Source organism: Hylaeus anthracinus, unplaced genomic scaffold, assembly GCF_026225885.1.
Source record: "Hylaeus anthracinus isolate JK02 unplaced genomic scaffold, UHH_iyHylAnth1.0_haploid 12002, whole genome shotgun sequence".
NCBI classification, from domain to species: domain Eukaryota; kingdom Metazoa; phylum Arthropoda; class Insecta; order Hymenoptera; family Colletidae; genus Hylaeus; species Hylaeus anthracinus.
Window position 1 is genome coordinate 14,300,253 of NW_026534349.1, and position 18,500 is coordinate 14,318,752.

At 33.8% G+C, this 18,500-nt stretch overlaps 2 protein-coding genes across 4 annotated transcripts in view; one reads left to right on the forward strand and one right to left on the reverse strand.

Annotated features, from left to right (window-relative positions):
* Window positions 1-8,882, reverse strand: part of LOC128891677 (formin-like protein) — a 61,497-nt gene extending 52,615 nt beyond the window's left edge. For all 3 annotated transcript variants that reach the window (XM_054151362.1, XM_054151361.1, XM_054151363.1), the window contains exon 1: window positions 8,322-8,882. In XM_054151362.1, the coding sequence (XP_054007337.1) occupies window positions 8,322-8,540 (219 nt within the window). In that variant the 5' untranslated portion in view covers window positions 8,541-8,882. The remainder of the gene's footprint in view (window positions 1-8,321) is intronic.
* A 7,002-nt stretch (window positions 8,883-15,884) lies between these two features.
* LOC128891692 (U4/U6 small nuclear ribonucleoprotein Prp31) lies at window positions 15,885-18,484 on the forward strand. Its single transcript, XM_054151401.1, has 8 exons — window positions 15,885-16,107; window positions 16,368-16,565; window positions 16,645-16,849; window positions 16,933-17,102; window positions 17,184-17,341; window positions 17,406-17,696; window positions 17,769-17,993; window positions 18,188-18,484. The coding sequence occupies exons 1-8, from the start codon at window positions 15,990-15,992 to the stop codon at window positions 18,290-18,292; spliced, it is 1,470 nt and encodes a 489-aa protein (XP_054007376.1). The 5' UTR covers window positions 15,885-15,989; the 3' UTR covers window positions 18,293-18,484.
* The last annotated feature ends 16 nt before the right edge of the window (window positions 18,485-18,500 follow it).

Below are 18,500 nucleotides of genomic sequence, written 5' to 3' on the forward strand. Positions count from 1 at the left end.
ATAGAAACGCTGGGTTTTATCTTTTCCTGTGGATATTTTCAGCCAAGCCATGGTCCTTCAACAGTATTGTTTAGCCCCAGAAGAGTCACATTATCGGCATCGAGTGTTTTTTTGCTCGTTCTTGAACTGATTTCTTACCAAGCGTGTATTCTTACAATTGCATTCGAGCGAAGTTGGCCGTATACTGTAGAAGACACTGTCGATCGCCAATCGCGATCAACGGATAAGTGATGGTTATAGACAGAAACGAGAACGATTTTACCAATCGTTGGATGATGTTCAAGTATGGCCGCGCCTTTCAAATATCACGAAAACACGAAACTCCTTAATACTAAGGGGTATTGCTTTACCTGAACATAATTCGACATTCGATGGAACTTCTCAAATTGTTTGGTTGTATTTCATTTCTAGATCCAGTGAACAATAAACTTTCTATTCATTCACGATTAAATATACTGAAAGAAGGTTTCCAAAAGGAGCTTTAGGATTTGTTTTCCAATAATAGTCGTAGAAGACACTTAAACATCATCTTCCACGTTTAATTCCACATATGTATATTTTCGTTTACATAAATTAATAAATCGAACATAAATTATTTATTCGAGACTAATTAGCAAAAGAAATAGGTACCTAAGCTGATATTTTAAAAAACAAAAAGAATACTTTTAGGGAATGCAATTAATAAATAATTTATGTTCCTACCACTATTGTTGTATTACCTATTCTACACTTAACAACGCATGATTTATTAAATTAATACTTTTAATATCTAAACAATATTATTCCATCTTTTCACTAAAACAGTTAATGGATTTGATCAAATCACTTACTTTCTTTAGGGAAATGACCATACGGAGTTGTTATTTTAACATCTCCCGTGAATTGATCATCTACCTTAGGGATTTCATCAAATCTCTATTTTTATCATTTCCCAGCGACATATCCATACAATATACGAAGTTCACTAGCTAAAACATTTGTATTAATGTTGTCCTTTTAACACAGTACAAGTGTACGTAATACATATTTGATGCAGAAATTAATTATTCTTTGTCTTTATACATTCAATCACTTATAACTTCAGTTTATACAGAAATATTTACCGACCAGTTTATTACATGAAAGTATCATTTTTATCATTTCCCTGCGACATATACAACGTCGGGATCAAAGAAGCAATTGAAGTATGCGATATAGAATTTTCACGTAGGCCCTCCCGAATCGTCGATTGCCCCATGCTCGATGGGGAAAAAAAATATTCAGTTCGAACGGTAGACCATTTTGTTTGGCAGAGGTCCAGACGTATTGTCACACACGGACGTTGAACGGAAAAGACAGAGAAACGGTCTGTCGTCGCACAAGTCCAAGAAAAGAACGAGAAAGCTAGCAAAGGAGTGGGCGTCAGTCGGTGAGGTTTTGCTTCTGTTGTGAGAACGTTGAAGATTCTTGTGTTCAGCAGGAACCCCTCGAGGAGGATCGTGCTTCTGCTATGAAACAAGCAGCCACGTATCTTTTCTATAAGCTGGTAAGCCTATGCTTGCTCAGGCAATCCTTCGCGAATGCACCAGGATCGAGTACAGGCCTGAAAGTTGAGCCAACGACTTGTAAAAGGCAACGAATGTTCATGTTCGTCGTAAATAGCAGTGAATAATCGTGATATTGAATTTTATTTGGTCGTGTTACTTTCCTTGACTCGCTTCAAATTATTCGTATAATTGGGAATAATTAATGTCTTTGGCTAGAATTCCAAGCAATAGTTCTTAAAACTATTCGTATTGTTAGGAATAATTCTAATCCTAACAAACTTTAACAATACGAATTTCTTTATATCTCTGAATATAAATATGTAAAACAACTACATCTAATAAAATGGTATGTTAAATAGTCTACCATTTATCAGGTTTATTGTTTAAATAAACGAATTGGTCGCATATTTTCGCAACGCTGTTCTGCTTATTCTGCATTTCTGCTACAATGATATACGCTAATATTACGTTAGGGATACGATGAAAAACAAGACCAAAAAATTACGTGTAGCAATTTGTACGTTACGATACTTAATTTACCTTTCACTTTCCTAGCTCGAAGCTGGCTGCTGAGCAAATCCGTATTACCGAAACCAACCGAAGTATCCAAAGGTAACAACAAACGTATTCCATAAAAATATAACAATTTATAAAATATCTCATATATATTGTTTATGCGAATATGTAAAATAAAAATGTGAATAAGGAAATGAATGTAATCTTGAGTTGAAAATTTTTACGAAAAATTGACTTACGAAATGTCCTATGAATACTTTGCATCTCCCTTTGGAACAAAATACGAATAAAATGATAATTAGGTTTCTGGAATACCAGAATTAATTAAAGAAATCAAGGTATTCTGTTGACCCTGCGCATACAATGGCTTTTCGTTTCTAGAGCAGGAGACACGGGGACAATCTGAAAAAAACTCGCATAGCCCTGGAGCGATCTCGTGAGTCAAACCGTGGTTTCTACACGATACACGATTAACTACTGATGACTCATCGACAGGCATCTATAATGAAACCAAATCCCACGATTGTTTCTAGCGAGACCGTCAAACTATTAACGGATCGTTGATATACGGCATACTTTATCATTTTCTATTAAAATAGCATAACCATACTTCTTGTTCGTAAAACAATTAAATTACGTCGAATAAATACAGTAGGTGTAGAATGGATTTGTACACCGACCAATTTCCCAACAAACTTTTCTGTGAAATTGTAGTTTTCTTAATTTCTTTTTTTCATAATCAATGATATTTTACATATTCTCGGAAGTCTCTAAGATAGATATAGTCCAAACAACATTTACTAGTTGGTATAATTTGTGAAAATAACAAAAAAAATGCGAAAAGTGGGTAAAAGTATAGAAGCAATAAGTATTTGTACGATTCTTATGACGAACCATTCACAGTAGAGTTTGTAACGTAAACACATTAGTTTATTGCTCCGTGCGAGTTGGAAAACATCAAATTTCCAGAAAAGTACTTTTAAAAATGACTCTAATAGAGGAATTGAAGAAGATCTCACTTCGAATAACTAATAATTTAGTTAATTTAACGCTTAGAAGAGTTACAATAATTATAAAATCAAAAGGAAATCCCACGAAGGAAGTATTATATACTTATAAATTAATGTAAATTTCTTATTTTTTAATGAAGTTTTAAAAATAAAACAGTCGTGCGAATATTTATTGCTTCAATATTTCTATCGATTGATTGTTTTTTTCTTGTTAATTTCGCAACTTACATAAATAGCTATTTTTTTTTTTTACTCTATCTATTCTAGAGATTTCCGAGAATATGTAGAATGTCATTGTTTATAAAAAATAAGTTAATAAATTACAATTTTACATAGTTTTTTTGGAAATAAATCAGTGTAAAAATATATTCTACACCCACTGTATGTATTATTTACTACATTGAACAATCTCTAATATACAGGTAATCAGAATTAAAAATTAACAGAATTAGCAACTTAAAATTCTTAAACTAAGGACGCTAATTAATTTAACGTTGATCTACATATTTAACAGGAAATCACGATTAGATTGTTTAAAATAAAATTTAGAATTTTACGTTCTTGTTAGTTTTAATTTATTGAAAACTCGATTGGCGTTTTAGGTAAGCTAGGAGAGCTCAAGCTTCAAAGGTCGAAATGCTTACTGTTCAGTTGCAAAGACTAATTAATATATTAATTTCAAGAATTTACAATATCTTGATTATAGATTTTATTTCAACACCTTTTCCTGTTTTAAGCTTAGAATGAATAGAAAATTGATAGCGTTATGGACTGAAAATAAAACAATGGCGTCTTGTGGAACATTCTCGGAATAGATAAGCATTTAACTTCTATTAGTACAATTAATGATAGGCGTCACACGAAAATCAACGTCCTTCCGGTTGGCTGAGTTGGCTACCAAAATAACTTTGATTGCGTGTTTATTTTAGGAACGCCCTTTCCTCGAACAGTAAAATAGTGCGTGATCAAATTATTGATCACTATCGGTGTTTGTGATATAATACGCCGAAGATGGCACTTGTAATTACGCTTCGAGTATACCTATAAGCTTTAATTGCCATTTTCGCATTTAATATAACTTATTTCGCATATAATATACTGTAGTAAAAATAATGAGATTGTTGTAGAAAAATGTTGTAAACAAAAATTCTAAATCTTACATTAACAAAGCTAATGGCGACAAACAAAAATTATACACATATCAAAATTGTATTGATTTGCGTTTTTAAGTTAAAAAAATTAAAGTTACTATTATTAGCAATCAACATTAATTTAGGATTGAACATGTTCGATTGAAATAAAGAAATTACACTAAGAAAAATTTTATTAATTTTTGGCAATCTGATTTTCTGAAAATTCGTCATAGTTTATTCTTACAAAAAATATGCAAGGATTAATTCTGGATGAAATTATCGTTTTTTTTTTCTCTCCCAAAAAATTAATCAAAAGTATTATAAATCAATTCAGACACGAGAGCGTTACTTTAAACTTGCAATTTCATTATTTCTAGAGATTAACTTCGTTCTTCATCAAACACGCTCACTGATATGTAATTTACGAAGAAGCTAGTGCAACGATGCACCACACTTTGCTATCGAAAGTCAGGTGTAACGCAACAACAGTTAGCCGCGCCTTTAGGTCAAACGTGTCTAAAAATTTAATCTGAAATAACTGTTACACCATATGAAATTATTTACTGCTTTGTTATGAAAAAGAAAATTAAATATACAACTTGTTCTTAGGAAGTAACATCAGTCGTTCGTTTCTAAACGTATCTATCTTTTGATGATATAATTATTTATATTGGTGCAACGGTTCAAGTGGAATGTGCAATTTCGTTTGATTTTTAAATGCACGCATTCATTCGACATAAATCGATTCCCGTCGACAGCCTGCGCATAAAACTATTGAGATAAGACCATTAAGAACGTAATACTTTACGAGATATTTAATATTTTACGTTTGTATTCGTTAAGATTGGATTCGTCATACTAAATTACAGAGCACCGATGACCGTGATTACGGATGTCAAGTAAACAACGGGATTTGTAAACACATTTCATGGAATTTATGGTAGAGTTGCCTTAAGCGATCTTGCTTGTTAACCAAGTTAAATAAAATCAGTTGCAAATAGATCTTGCTAATAACGAGGAAATTGATATGTCGAATGTATTTGTTCTGGACTATATGTTCCTTAGATTAAAATAATTATTGGCGAAAGGAAAATTCTTTGTGAAAAATTCTTGTCTTATCGGAAAAATGAACAAAATTTCTAATCTCAAATAGTTAATCGATGATCGGTGATCGAATAAACATAGCAAATAAATCGCTACATGATGCTCAATCGCCATGTATTAAGTTCGTATATGCATAAGTTTCGTTGGTTATCTTTAGACAATCTACAAAAACGATCTGCATTTCGTAACTAAATGTTTTCGATATTGGTAGAACTGGTCAACCTGTAGTTACCGACATAACTTCGTGTTTGATTTGTTTGAAAATGTTTAGGTTTTATTTGCTTAATAAATTAATTCAGCAAAAAAAATTTACAAAACTTATGCACACTGCGTCTAACATTATCCCAATAAAATTTTGCCCATCTCTGGCTAGCGGTAGCTGGACAAGCACAATGGTTGACATTCATGGTATCGAAATCCTCGAAAATATCGATGTTAACAAGATCGCTCAGAGGTTGAAAACTCTGCCAGGCGAAAGATCGAGAGCAAAAGCAAAAGAGATAATGAATCGAATGACCGCAAGTGAATGCGAGCCGTAAAGGGGTCTCTTTGTTTACGATATGCTCGTAGTCACAGCGATGGTCGTTTCGATGCGCAATCGAATCTTATTTGGTGAGAGAGGCCTCTACGTAGGCGTACACTTTTCTACTCTTCCTCGTATCTGTCTCTCCCTTTGGCACTGCATGGACTCTCCCTTTCGACCTCTCGACATTTCATCCCGTGGAAAAAAATTAGTGACCCTCGAACGGTCATTGGCCCCTGAAGTTGACTGTAAGACGCTTTTCAAAATGGTAATAAATTTATTTCACCCTGAATTCCCTGACCTCTTATTCAGAACGACTTTATAATGTAAACCACAATGCTAATTATTTTTTATTCCATAATGCATAGTATCTACTTTTATTTCTTTGCAATTCTCGTTTTTTTTTTTTTGTGAAATTTGTTTTAGTTGAACGAATTTATTTCTGAAGCATTTGTAAGAATTACGAATCTGTAGAATTGTATTGAAAATTTTTGAATACAAATGTATATACGTAAGCTACGATACATTAAAAAGATAATTGAAATCTACTCTAAGGAGCCCCGATGGAAGTTTGAGAATCACTGTATCTCGTAAGAAAACCGGTAAAATAATAATCCATTTGTATATGAATTACTGAGAATGGAGATAAAGCAAAACGTAAACAATCCTCTGTATTTTCATTCAAATTCGACTACGGCGCAGATGGATATCGATACAGCAAGGAACCACTATCGTGAGTTCACTCGGGTACAGATATTACTAGATAGCTACAGTGGGTGTAGAATGTATTCGTACACCGATCAATTTCCCAAAAAACTTTTCTGTGAAATTGTAATTTCTTAACTTCTTTTTTTATAATCAATGATATTTTACACATTCTCGGAAGTCTCTAAGGTAGATACAGTCCAAACAACATTTACTAGTTAATATACTTTGTGAAAATAACAAAAGAAATGCGAAAAGTGGGTAAAAGTATAGAAGCAATAAGTATTTGTACGGTTCTTATGACGAACCATTCACAGTAGAGTTTGTAACGTAAACACATTAGTTTATTGCTCCGTGCGAATTAGAAAACATCAAATTTCCAGTAAAGTACTCAAGGAAAACCCGCAAAAATGGTTCAATGTGAAATTACTGCAAGTTTGAAAAAAAGAATGAGTTCTTTGAGTGAAAAAAATCACTTTAACTTAAAAATCACTTTAACTTAAAAATCACTTTGATAAAAAAGTTGTTTAAAATTTTTTTTCGTATGAATTTTCTTAGTTCACCTAGATGAAAAATGTATGAAAATGAAAATTTTTTTTGTTTTTTTTTGTGTCAAACTAAAATTACGACCTGCATCTTTTCCGCCGATAGGAGGTTTTAATAGTGAGGTGCTCTACAAATGTGCGTCCCAGTCGACTCAATTTGAATATTTCTTGTTGAAAAAATTTGTACAGACTACTCGAATATGTATGAAAATAGGATAAAAAGTTCGATAAAATTAATTATTTTTTTCCATCCTAAAAAATTCACGAAAAACCGCTTTTTTTTAGATCTCCTAATTCAGGATACCCCCTTAATTTAACGCTTAGAAGAGTTGTAATAATTATAAAATCGAAAGGAAATCCCTCGAAGGAAGTATTATATATTTATAAATTAATGTATATTTCTTTTTTTTTAATCAAGTTTTAAGAATTAAACAGTTGTGCGAATACGTATTACTTCAACATTTCTATCGATTAATTGTTTTCTTCTTATTAATTTCGCAACTTTCATAAATAGCTATTTTTGTTGTAATCTATGTATTCTAGAGATTTCCGAGAATACGTAGGATATCATTGTTTATAAAAAATAAGTTAATAAATTACAATTTCACACAGTTTTTTTGGAAATTGATCGGTGTACGAATACCTTCTACACCCACTGTATACATGATACGGAGCACATGTGTTGATACTGATCAGCTTGTTACTTGTATTATATCATGAGGGTAGTAAAGATAAATATGCTGATTCTCTTACAACGTTATGCGCGTGATTTTCTAAGAATCGTTGCTCTTTAGAACACCTAACCCCGACTTTACGTGGTATTTTTTTTTATACGATTCTTAAACTAACTGATGTAATTGATTTCCTTGCATTTCATTAAAAGTATGTATGTGCTGCCCACATGGTCAAATTTTGTATTCTCTTTTTGTTAACACTGGCAACAAACATGAAAAAAGTAATTCTAAAATAAAGATGGAAGAATTATTAACCTACCTAACCTACCTACGCCATGGAAACCAAAAAAGAAACACTTCGAGTACTGTTGCCGAAAGAACTGAACGGGACTGGAAAGGAGTTAACATTTAATTCCAAGAACCTCATGTCAGTGACAGTTCCCCGATTTTGTCTCGGCATACATCAAAGAAACGTTTGTCTTGAGCCGTGCGTCTAATCCATGGGGTTATGCCGGATCTACGCTTTGGAGGCTGTATACAAACGTGTAGAGGGAAACGAAGGAAGAAAAAGTGTCGAAAACTCACCAGCACTTTCGTGAAGCGCCTCTCGAGCTCGACGGCGTCGGGCATCGGTTGCCTTGGCGCGCTACGGACGCTGCCACTCCGTGCGTGTGGTCCACCCAAACTTCCCATGCCGAGGCTAGGTTGACAGGATTGATGAGGCGCGCCGCCCTTGACACCACCGATGAACACTTCACGCACAACGCCATCGCCCTCGCCGGCACGGCTCTGCACGATCCCCATTATCTCAGTTGCGGCTAACGTAATCCTGCGTTCCGTTTACGCGCAAAAATTGTGACACAAGGCAGCGGTGGCTGCCACCACTGTCACCCCACGAGAAACGTCAACAATGACGATCGCGACAGTTCATCCTCGCCCGAATACGGATCACTTTTCCTATTAAGACAAACGTCGATAAACGAGCGACTGGAACCGGTCCGCGCCGAGCCGTGCAACAGGTACCAAGCCGTCCATTGTGGACGTAAACTCTCCCAAACGTGCGCGACCAAAGCACGATGTAAACTCCACTACCCGCACTCGACGAAGCGTTCGTAGCATCTAATAGCCGCGCCACTAGTACTCTTACAGAAGCGAAACTCCGGCGTTTCTGAGGTCCTGATTCCGAGTGCGCATGCGCCTTCCAAGAAGTAACAACGTGAACATAGCTACGGTGTCCTTGGCAATATCGATAGTAAAATGTGGTTTTAGACACGTGATTCAAACACGAACTTGATTATTCCATGGTAAATTTTACGCTTTCTGTATTTTTAATGTCAAAAGAAATTATATTAGGTTGTCCCGAAAGTTTCTTTCGCGAGTTGCACTCAATTATTTTATGTGGTCGTGTTTATATAAATAGACAATCTAATTTCATAGATATTCATGTTATAACAGGAATGCAGCAAAATGTCAACACGAAATTAAAGAAGAATTTAAGCTATCAATCTGTTATTTTTTACTTGCTGTATAAGAAGTCCCAGTTGAAGTATGTTGAAGTTGATTTCTGCAACTATTTATCATAGGAAAGCTTCTTTCTTAAATTCAATCGAAAATAATGAATGTTTATTATTTATTTGTGTGACGTTGTAAACTACTTAGAAAAAATTGCTTATTATAATATTGCGCTTCAAATATTGCCGCGCTTTAATCTGTTTCTCCAGTGCCTTTTTTCTTCTTCTATCTACTGATTAATAAAAAGAGATGAAAATGTACATCTGTGATTTTTCTTCAAATTTCTGTAAATCAGATTTGATTTTATGTATAAATGAATTCGTTTGAGGTTTAAGAAAGCTTCTTTGGAAATATTGTGAAAAACTAAAAGAATCAGAGCAAGGACTCGTGTAATCTGGATTTTTACAGATGGCAGCACCTTCCACTGACAAAACCAGAGGCAGGTTTTAGCAAGTAGTCAAAGCGTAAATGCGGGGAAGTGGAACCACGTCTTTAGTTGGAGACATAAAACCACGCGGCGCTAGTAGGCATCACACATACACACATACACACATATCTAGCGTACGGCGAGTAACACTAACACTGTTATGAAAATTTCAGCGTCGGTGTCGGTAGCCGTCGGTTTCCGTCGGTACTCGTCGTGCCATTTAAGCAGAGAAAATATATGAAACAATTAAAGTCCTTAGACTTCAACAATGTGCATTGATGTGCATTCCATAATCTTATATTTGAAAACATTGAACATATGAGCTTTAAGTTCATTTTACGGAACTTTAATTACAGAAAACATTACAGAGCTTGAGAATCTGAGATTTGTATTATTAATTTGTGTTATTTACAAAATAAATATCTCTATTCTTGACATATGTTGATTCATTAATTTTACTGATTATGTTCTGCGACCTGATTTATTGACTGCATATAAAAGCAACATATTTTACCAATGTTTTAATTTAATAATCTTGTTCTTACTGGTTTACAATTAATAAATGTAATAACATTCGTTGTATTATTCCAAAATTAGGATAATCATACTACATAAATTGCTCGATCACGTCATATCAACCTAAACCATTGAATCTTTAATCTAACGTAATTAATGTAATTCAGAATTAATGTCCTGTGAGATAAGTGATCTGTATTACAAAAAGATGCATAATTTAGGTTAAGAAAGAGCTAATAAAGTTATTCTAATAAGTGATGTATCGGTTTGTGTGTAGCTACATGAAAGAATAAGTGATTGGAAATCGATTGTAAACATCTATCAAAGTTAGTAAGGTTACTAAACGTAAACAAGTTTCTCCCTTGCTTTTACATGAACGAAAGAAAAGAATCTCGGGAATTTCGTACAGATAAGGGTAATAATGTATATCTACATATATCATACATGTCGATATTTTCACTTTTCAATTACAATTTCCGTTCAAAAAGACCGCGCATGATATGGAAAAGTGACAACCAATCACGTTTAACGTTTCTTTGGAACTTTTAAATACTGAAATTTCATTGGCCGAGAACCGGCAACCCACTGCGCAGAAGAACGACGCCGAGAACGAGGCGTCCTTCGTTCGGCGGCAATTGCAGAGAGCAGACATGTCGCGTCGATCGGTGATCCGGCAATTAATAGGTAAGCATAATTCATTTCAATTAATATCTAATTGTTGCTATTTCTACCTTGGGTTACTTCTTACCGTGTCTTTAATATATTAATACTATTCCTTGTTAATTGAATCGGATTTTTGAGAAAAATAGATCGATTTCGTACTTTCGTCATTTTCGTTCTCCATGAGGTACCAATTGATATTCATTCGAATATCAATTCGTACTGGGAGAGTACGTATTCCAGAGTAATATTATTACAGAGTAAGTTTATTTTCCGGTTTTCCAAGTTAATTTATTGCTTGGATACAGTACAAATATATATTTATTGTAACTTGGCTTCTAATTCGAATTCTTGAATGTTCCAGGATCTGACGCCACGAGTCTGCGTGATGTTCGCCAACCGCCATTTCACGTTCAAATGACTACTTTACGTTGAAAATTTCGATCGAAAGTGGACATCAAAACGCCAGAAAAATTGTGCAGCTTACCGGGGAAAGCAGAATAATATGTAAATAGAAAAATAATGATTTTAATCGTTTTGACCATCTTGACCATAAAGAAATAATATTTATGATATAATATTAATTACAATTGCAATTCAAATAACGTACATTCAAACTTTATTAGCTCATTATGAATATAGAATAAAATTGTACAAATTTGCAGAATTATACATATAATTTATATCTCCTTAACAAAAGCATCTAAATATTGAAAAAATGTTTAAGATTTCATCTTTTATGTTTCTAACATATTTATAATGGCTTCTAAATATGTGTATCATGAAACATAAAAGGTAAAATCTTAAAAATTCCTTTAATAACTAGATTCTTTTGTTAGACACAAATTGTATAAATTTGTAAAGTTACAATTTTTTCTTACATTCATTATAAATTGATAAATTTTATGATTAAAAGCACTTTTACTATGGTACGCTACATTTTCTAGAAATTGTGAACTTGTACGATGATATACATTTTCATAATTTCTTACAAATTTAACGAAACAGAGAAAAGATACCTAGATATATAAATGCTGAAAAAATGTTCAAGTTCTAGAAAATGTAGCGTATCATAGTAAGAGTGCTTCAACTCATAAAATTTGTCAATTTATAACGAACGTAAGAAAAAATTGTATAAATCTGCAAAATCATACAATTTTTATATGTATAACAAAGGTACAATATAAATGTTAAAAACTACAAAAATATACACTACGCTTTTTAGAAACTTGAAATATTTATGAAGCTACACATTTTTATAATGTACTTTAAATATGTTAGAAACATAACAGATCAAAGTTAAACATTTTTTTAATATTCGCGTATCTTTTTTGTACAGACGTAAATGTTTTTGCAATTTTAATGTTTTAATATTGTAACTAGTGTAATTTTTGAAACATGTTATTAATTCATGTAACTTTTGTTGCAGATTTTCTACATCATCAATTCATCAAACAAAAGGACTTCGAAGTTCGACCCACATAAAGCAGAGGTACTGCGATATTGACGTGGATAATGCAGAGCTGTCCCGATGATCAGCGACAGCAGAGCTACTCCGATGATCAGCGACAGCAGAGCCACTACGATGTCCTGTATCAAGACAACGGTTGGTGAGTCGCATCCATTTCTGTTCCTCCGGTCCCCAATCATGTCGTAGGACGAAAGGTCTGAATCGGCACGGGTGACTGGTTGTATATGTGGTCCTTGGCGAGTATAGTGACCATGGGTATGCATTGCTTAGCATATTCGTGAATAGTAACATTTCTTGTTTTATTTATTTGTTTAGACTAGGGTCTTCTTGTACTTCGGATTTTATACAATACATAAAAATGATAATATTGAATTAAAATTTAATATATACTGTATTATTCAGTATATATATTATTGAATGATTTTATCTTCTTCTACGTTTTTGAAAATATATATTGAAAGTGTATGCATATTCTTTACGTTGAAGTTTTCCGTGTATGTACAAGAAGGACGTTTCGCGATAGGTCGATTCCTGCGTTAAAGTAACATGATTTGCATCTTTTTATAATTAGAAAGTATACTTTGACAAGGGAATCACTTTATTAGGTCAATGTGAATATTAAATTTTCAATATAAATTATACTATTTCAAAAACTTATATATCACATTTTTTCATAAATAATTCAATTTTTATTAAAGTTATTTTATTGATAATTAAATTGTTCAATATTAATAAATATTACAAATTAAAATTCGAGTCATTTTTACTGAAAGTAAAATAACGCAGAAGGATACGATACTAGACCGCTTAGATTTACTAATAATTCTTTTTAGTAAGGATTTTCAGGTTTATCCCTTCCGTTTTCGTTGCCTAAGGTCATTCACGTGCCCAGGTGCTACTTGGGTGAGCGAAGGCAATGGGTACGATGACTTAGTTTATAAAATTTATAATAATTATATGTGTGGCGACTGACTCTGCGCTAGCGTATCGTGCACGATGTATTTCCACATGTGTGTGTGTGTGGTTAGGATGTGGAATTGCGTCGGTTAAAACATTCATTATAATCTATAAATGAAATGGTATTTCGTACCATTATATTTCTATTGCTATGCATTCTAGCTTTAATATTAATCTTTATCCTAAATCAATGATAAATTAATAAAAGGATGAACCTACTGTATGATTGATCTAATGCATATAATTATCAACGATTATATTACATTCAAGCTTTGCAAATAAATATTGATATATACATATTACATATACGCAATGGTCGCTAGCCTTCGTCAGTCGATTTCAGGAACTGGTACGTACCTTTAGAGTGCGAATGTTGCGTATGGTATCCTCGGGTGTCGGAGGTGTCCCGGGACATCTCCCTAGTTTAGGTCGCGCCCGAGAGCCTTGATTGAGGATCGTTGAGCGTGTGTGTTGGTGTGATTGTTTTGCCATTTTTAAATATAGGGCTAGGTAGGTAGGTAACTTAACTTCTGGTGTGTATGTTAAATCCCAGTAGGTAGGGTCCAGGGCAGATCTCGTCACTTTAGTTGGGTAGGTCGCGCGCGTACGTGATGGGTCTGCACCTGTAGGTGGATTTGAGGAGTCGTTGCGATCACGATGCAAACAGAGCTTCTGTTCGTTTGTTTCGGAATCTGCTATCGATTCTTCAGGTCTCGACTCTCTGAGTCGTTGCTTCGCGGTCGCGGTCGTGATCAGTAGGGTTCTTCGAAACGCTCGTTCCCTCGAGGTTCTAGACGTGTGGTTCACCGGGTTGAACGTCCACGTATTGCACTGAACCTCGATCCTAGCTATAAGTTTCAGATGGGACAATGCGTCCGAAGAAAGAAGAGAGGCCCTGACAAATTGTCACAAGAAAGGGCTGCAACGAATGGCTCTCCATCTTCGAATTCGAAAATGGGAAGTCATTATTACTATGTTGTCACTGTACTCGCCTGTAGTTGTAGTAATTTAAGTTTATTTTGATGGGTCATGTACCCCAGCGTGGGATATCATTGTGTGGCAATTCACGTTTGGTTTTAGTGTTGCGACATGAAACTATAAATCGCGTTCGTTTATGAAGATTGTTTTTATTAGAATTGTTCGCGTTTTATTTCAGAGTAGTGTTGCGTATGAAAGATCAACCGCGAGTGCCATTAGAGTTGCGTTTATGTAAATGAATATTGATCGCATCCGATTTGTTATGATTAAGAGTCTTGCTTTTGAATAGAATCTTTCGCGTTTTATTTCAGGGTAGTGTTGCGTAAAACAGATCAACCGCGAGTGCTATTAGAGTTGCGTATAATGAATATCGCGTCCGTTTGGAAGTAGTATTTAGAGGCAATTTAGCTTTTGATTAAAATTCTTCGCGTTTTCTTTCAGGGTAGAGTTGCGTTCAAAGACCAGCCGCGAGTGCCATTAGTGTTGCGCATAAATGAATCGCGACCGATTTGTTGTAAATTCACGCGATTTGAATTAGTGTTGCGTCATATAAAAAGCCCAAAATTTGACACCATCATCACTTGAGGAATCACCAAGCAGCCAAAGTGGCTGCCACTATGATTCTCCGCAGCCTGAGATGGTTGCGATGGATTTTTAATCAGGGATTCGTATTACTTGGTGCACGCGATTTGTTCTTCTTATACTTAATAGATTAGTTTTTCGAATAATGATGCACCTCGCGATTGCTTTTGATTAGTACTTTTCGCGTTTTCTTTCAGGGTAGTGTCGCGCATAAACATTGATCGCGATTGCTGTTAGTGTTGCGACTGATAAATCGCGTCCGATTTGAAATAATTCACATATTTTCAAGTAGTATTTTTCGCGTTTTCTTTCAGGGTAGTGTTGCGAATAATAATGAATCGCGTTTGCTATTAGTGTTGCGTCTGATAAATCGCGTCCGTTTTGAAGTAACTTCGTATTTTTAGTTAGGGCAGGAACAAAAAAAAGAAGACCTACGGATTTTTTTTTATATTTTTGAAGAATAGAGAATAATATACGTTTCTTCTGTTGCAGGTGACTGAACTAAATTGTGAATGTACTATTTGACAATAAAAACACTGCTATACACCCCCGGCTTGGGCGGGGGGGGGGGGGGGGGGCACAACATTTAGATTAAGGATAAAGGTGGCTAGGATGTGGTTTTTGTCTCAGGACGTGGTTTTGTCTCCAATTTTGGGGTCTCTATATGCAATAAATATGTAATTGCTAACTGCACATCCCCAGTAAGGCCAGATGGCATTATCAATTGCATACTAAATAATATGAGCTAATGGCTGCAATCTTTCTAGTTTACAAGTAAATGAAAGTATGAGAACTTATAATTAGTCTAAAGTATGTATAATAAGACATAATGAGAAAGTTGTTATGCAAATAGTTTACACTATTTGTATAAATAATAAGTCGATATAAATTAAAACTAAATGGCTGTCGCCAAAAATGTTGTGAAAATAGTTCCTACCATTTCTGTCCGATGTCAATATTCTTTGCTTTGTATCATTTTTATAAATAATTATTCAGTGCTGCCATAAGTATCGACTCGGTTAGTGGCGCCATCGGTGGGAAAACGCCCAAGTTTGTAGTGAAAATTGTCCTGCGGCAGTTTGGTTAGGTGTCAAATAAAAGAGGTTAAAACTGTATTTACACTTTAACAAAATTTGTTTGCAAAGAAATCATGTCGTTAGCGGATGAACTTCTAGCAGATCTTGAAGAAAATGATGATTCTGATCATGATATGGAAGAACCGGAGCCGGATTTTATTCCGGCATCGGTTTCCAAAAACATCGAAGAAGGTTAATTGTTCTTTATAACATCGTTTACTTTAAAGAATTCATTAATAAATATTTGTCGAATGTAAATTCAAACTAAGGAATAATGTAGTTTGACGTAAATACACGTTTCAATGGATATTTAAAACGTATTTAAAACGTTTCGATATCATTTTATTGAGTTAAAAAATTGTAATAGTTGAATTTTTTGTTCTTTAATTTAAAAATATATCATATACTACGGCCAGGAATTTTATGTTATTAATATTTAATCCGAATTTCAGAAATAAAAGTAGCTTCTGTAAGAGAATTAGCGAAACTACGTGATTCAGAGCAGTTACAAAGAGTAATGCGTTTAATAGAAAAGTATAGTAAAGTTCTTAGGAGGTCGGTAGATATTATTGGTCCTGTTGAGTCAGATCCAGAATATCAGCTCATCGTCGAAGCTAATAACATGGCTGTAGATATAGATGATGAAATAAGTATGTAATTGATATTATGAATTTTAAATGCTTTCATGATGTTTTTGTATTTGTGCAAGGTACATATTATATTTTTCAGCTACAATACACCGGTTTGTTAGGGACAAATATTCTAAAAGATTTCCAGAACTAGAGTCTTTAGTTGTTGGTCCATTAGAATATGTAATGACTGTTAGGGAATTGGGAAATGACCTAGATAGAGCAAAGAATAATGAAACATTACAACAGTTTCTTACTCAAGCAACAATTATGGTAGTTTCAGTTACTGCATCAACAACGCAAGGGTAATATGATATACAGCAAGACTAGAATTTTAAAATCACATGTGAGTAAATTCTTTTTAAAAACAAAACAATTCTATTCGCAGACAGTTGTTAACAGAAGATGAAAAAGAGGCTATTTGCGAGGCTTGCGATATGGCGGTAGAATTGAATAACTGCAAACTAAAAATATTTGAATATGTAGAAAGTAGAATGGCATTCATTGCCCCAAATCTTTCTGTAATAGTAGGTGCCTCGACAGCAGCAAAAATCATGGGTATTAGTTCCTAATATATTGCTTTGAAACTTTAAAGCTTTTTAAATTTACTTTATTATACAGGGTGTTGTTATATTCTAGGTGTTGCAGGAGGATTGACAAAACTTTCAAAAATGCCAGCTTGCAATGTTCTAGTTTTAGGATCTCAAAAAGCTACACTATCTGGATTTTCACAAGTAGCGACTTTACCCCATACTGGTTTTATATATTACTCTGATATCGTACAAGATACTCCACCAGTAAGTTGAGATATGTGTGTATATTTTTTTGTAAATGCACTATTGTTTCATTACACTTTTTTAGGATTTGCGAAGGAAAGCAGCAAGACTTGTAGGAGCGAAAAGTATGTTAGCTGCCCGTGTTGACGCTTGTCATGAAAGTACAGATGGTCATATTGGTCAAATGTTTCGCGAAGAAATTGAAAAGAAGTTAGATAAGTTGCAAGAACCTCCTCCTGTGAAATTTGTTAAACCTTTACCAAAACCTATCGATCCAGGTCGAAAGAAGCGAGGTGGTAAACGTGTCAGAAAAATGAAAGAACGTTATGCCATTACCGAATTTAGAAAACATGCAAATAGAATGAATTTCGCTGACGTTAGTTTTAAAATTGTATATTTTATAGTATTTGTATTATTATTTTATTTTATTACGTATTCATGTTTTTAGATTGAGAACGATGCTTATCAAGAAGATCTTGGTTACACACGTGGCACAATTGGTAAGGCAGGAACAGGTCGTATTAGATTGCCTCAAATCGATGAGAAAACAAAGGTGCGAATATCCAAAACGCTTCAGAAAAATTTACAAAAGCAGCAACAGTGGGGTGGTAGTACTACTGTTAAGAAACAGGTTTCTGGTACAGCATCCAGTGTTGCATTCACTCCGTTACAGGTAAAATAATATTTAAAAATGCATAAACTGTCCGATGAAAAGTGTATTTATCTCCGATATTTATTGACATAATTAATATTTTCAATGGGGTTTGTATGAGTTTATTAAAATGAAAATTTATGTATTCATTATTAAAATTTTGAATCCAAAGTAGAATTTTCAACATCGAATTAAGTTTCTATATTTATTTATAGGGTTTGGAAATTGTAAACCCGCAAGCAGCAGAAAAGAAAATCAATGAAGCTAACGCGAAATATTTTTCAAATACAGCTGGCTTTTTGAAAGTTAAGAAACCATAAATAAATTGTACATAATTTACATTATCGAATATTATTCATGAAATAAATACAATTGTGCATAATTTGTAGTAATTATTTTATTTTACATATCAAGCTATTTATATCTGTAATTGTTTAGCTAATAATTAATAACAATCTAAAACAATAATGTTAACAGAAGCATAAAAAACGTAATTGAAACTTTTGGAAAATATACTTTTAAACTTTT

Excerpts from the sequence above, each read along its gene's own strand:
- LOC128891692 (XM_054151401.1), top strand. The coding sequence starts at position 15,990 with ATGTCGTTAGCGGATGAACTTCTAGCAGATCTTGAAGAAAATGATGAT. Across the intron at positions 16,566-16,644 it reads AGATATAGATGATGAAATAA|CTACAATACACCGGTTTGTT; the intron begins GTATGTAATTGA and ends TATATTTTTCAG. Across the intron at positions 16,850-16,932 it reads ACTGCATCAACAACGCAAGG|ACAGTTGTTAACAGAAGATG; the intron begins GTAATATGATAT and ends TTCTATTCGCAG.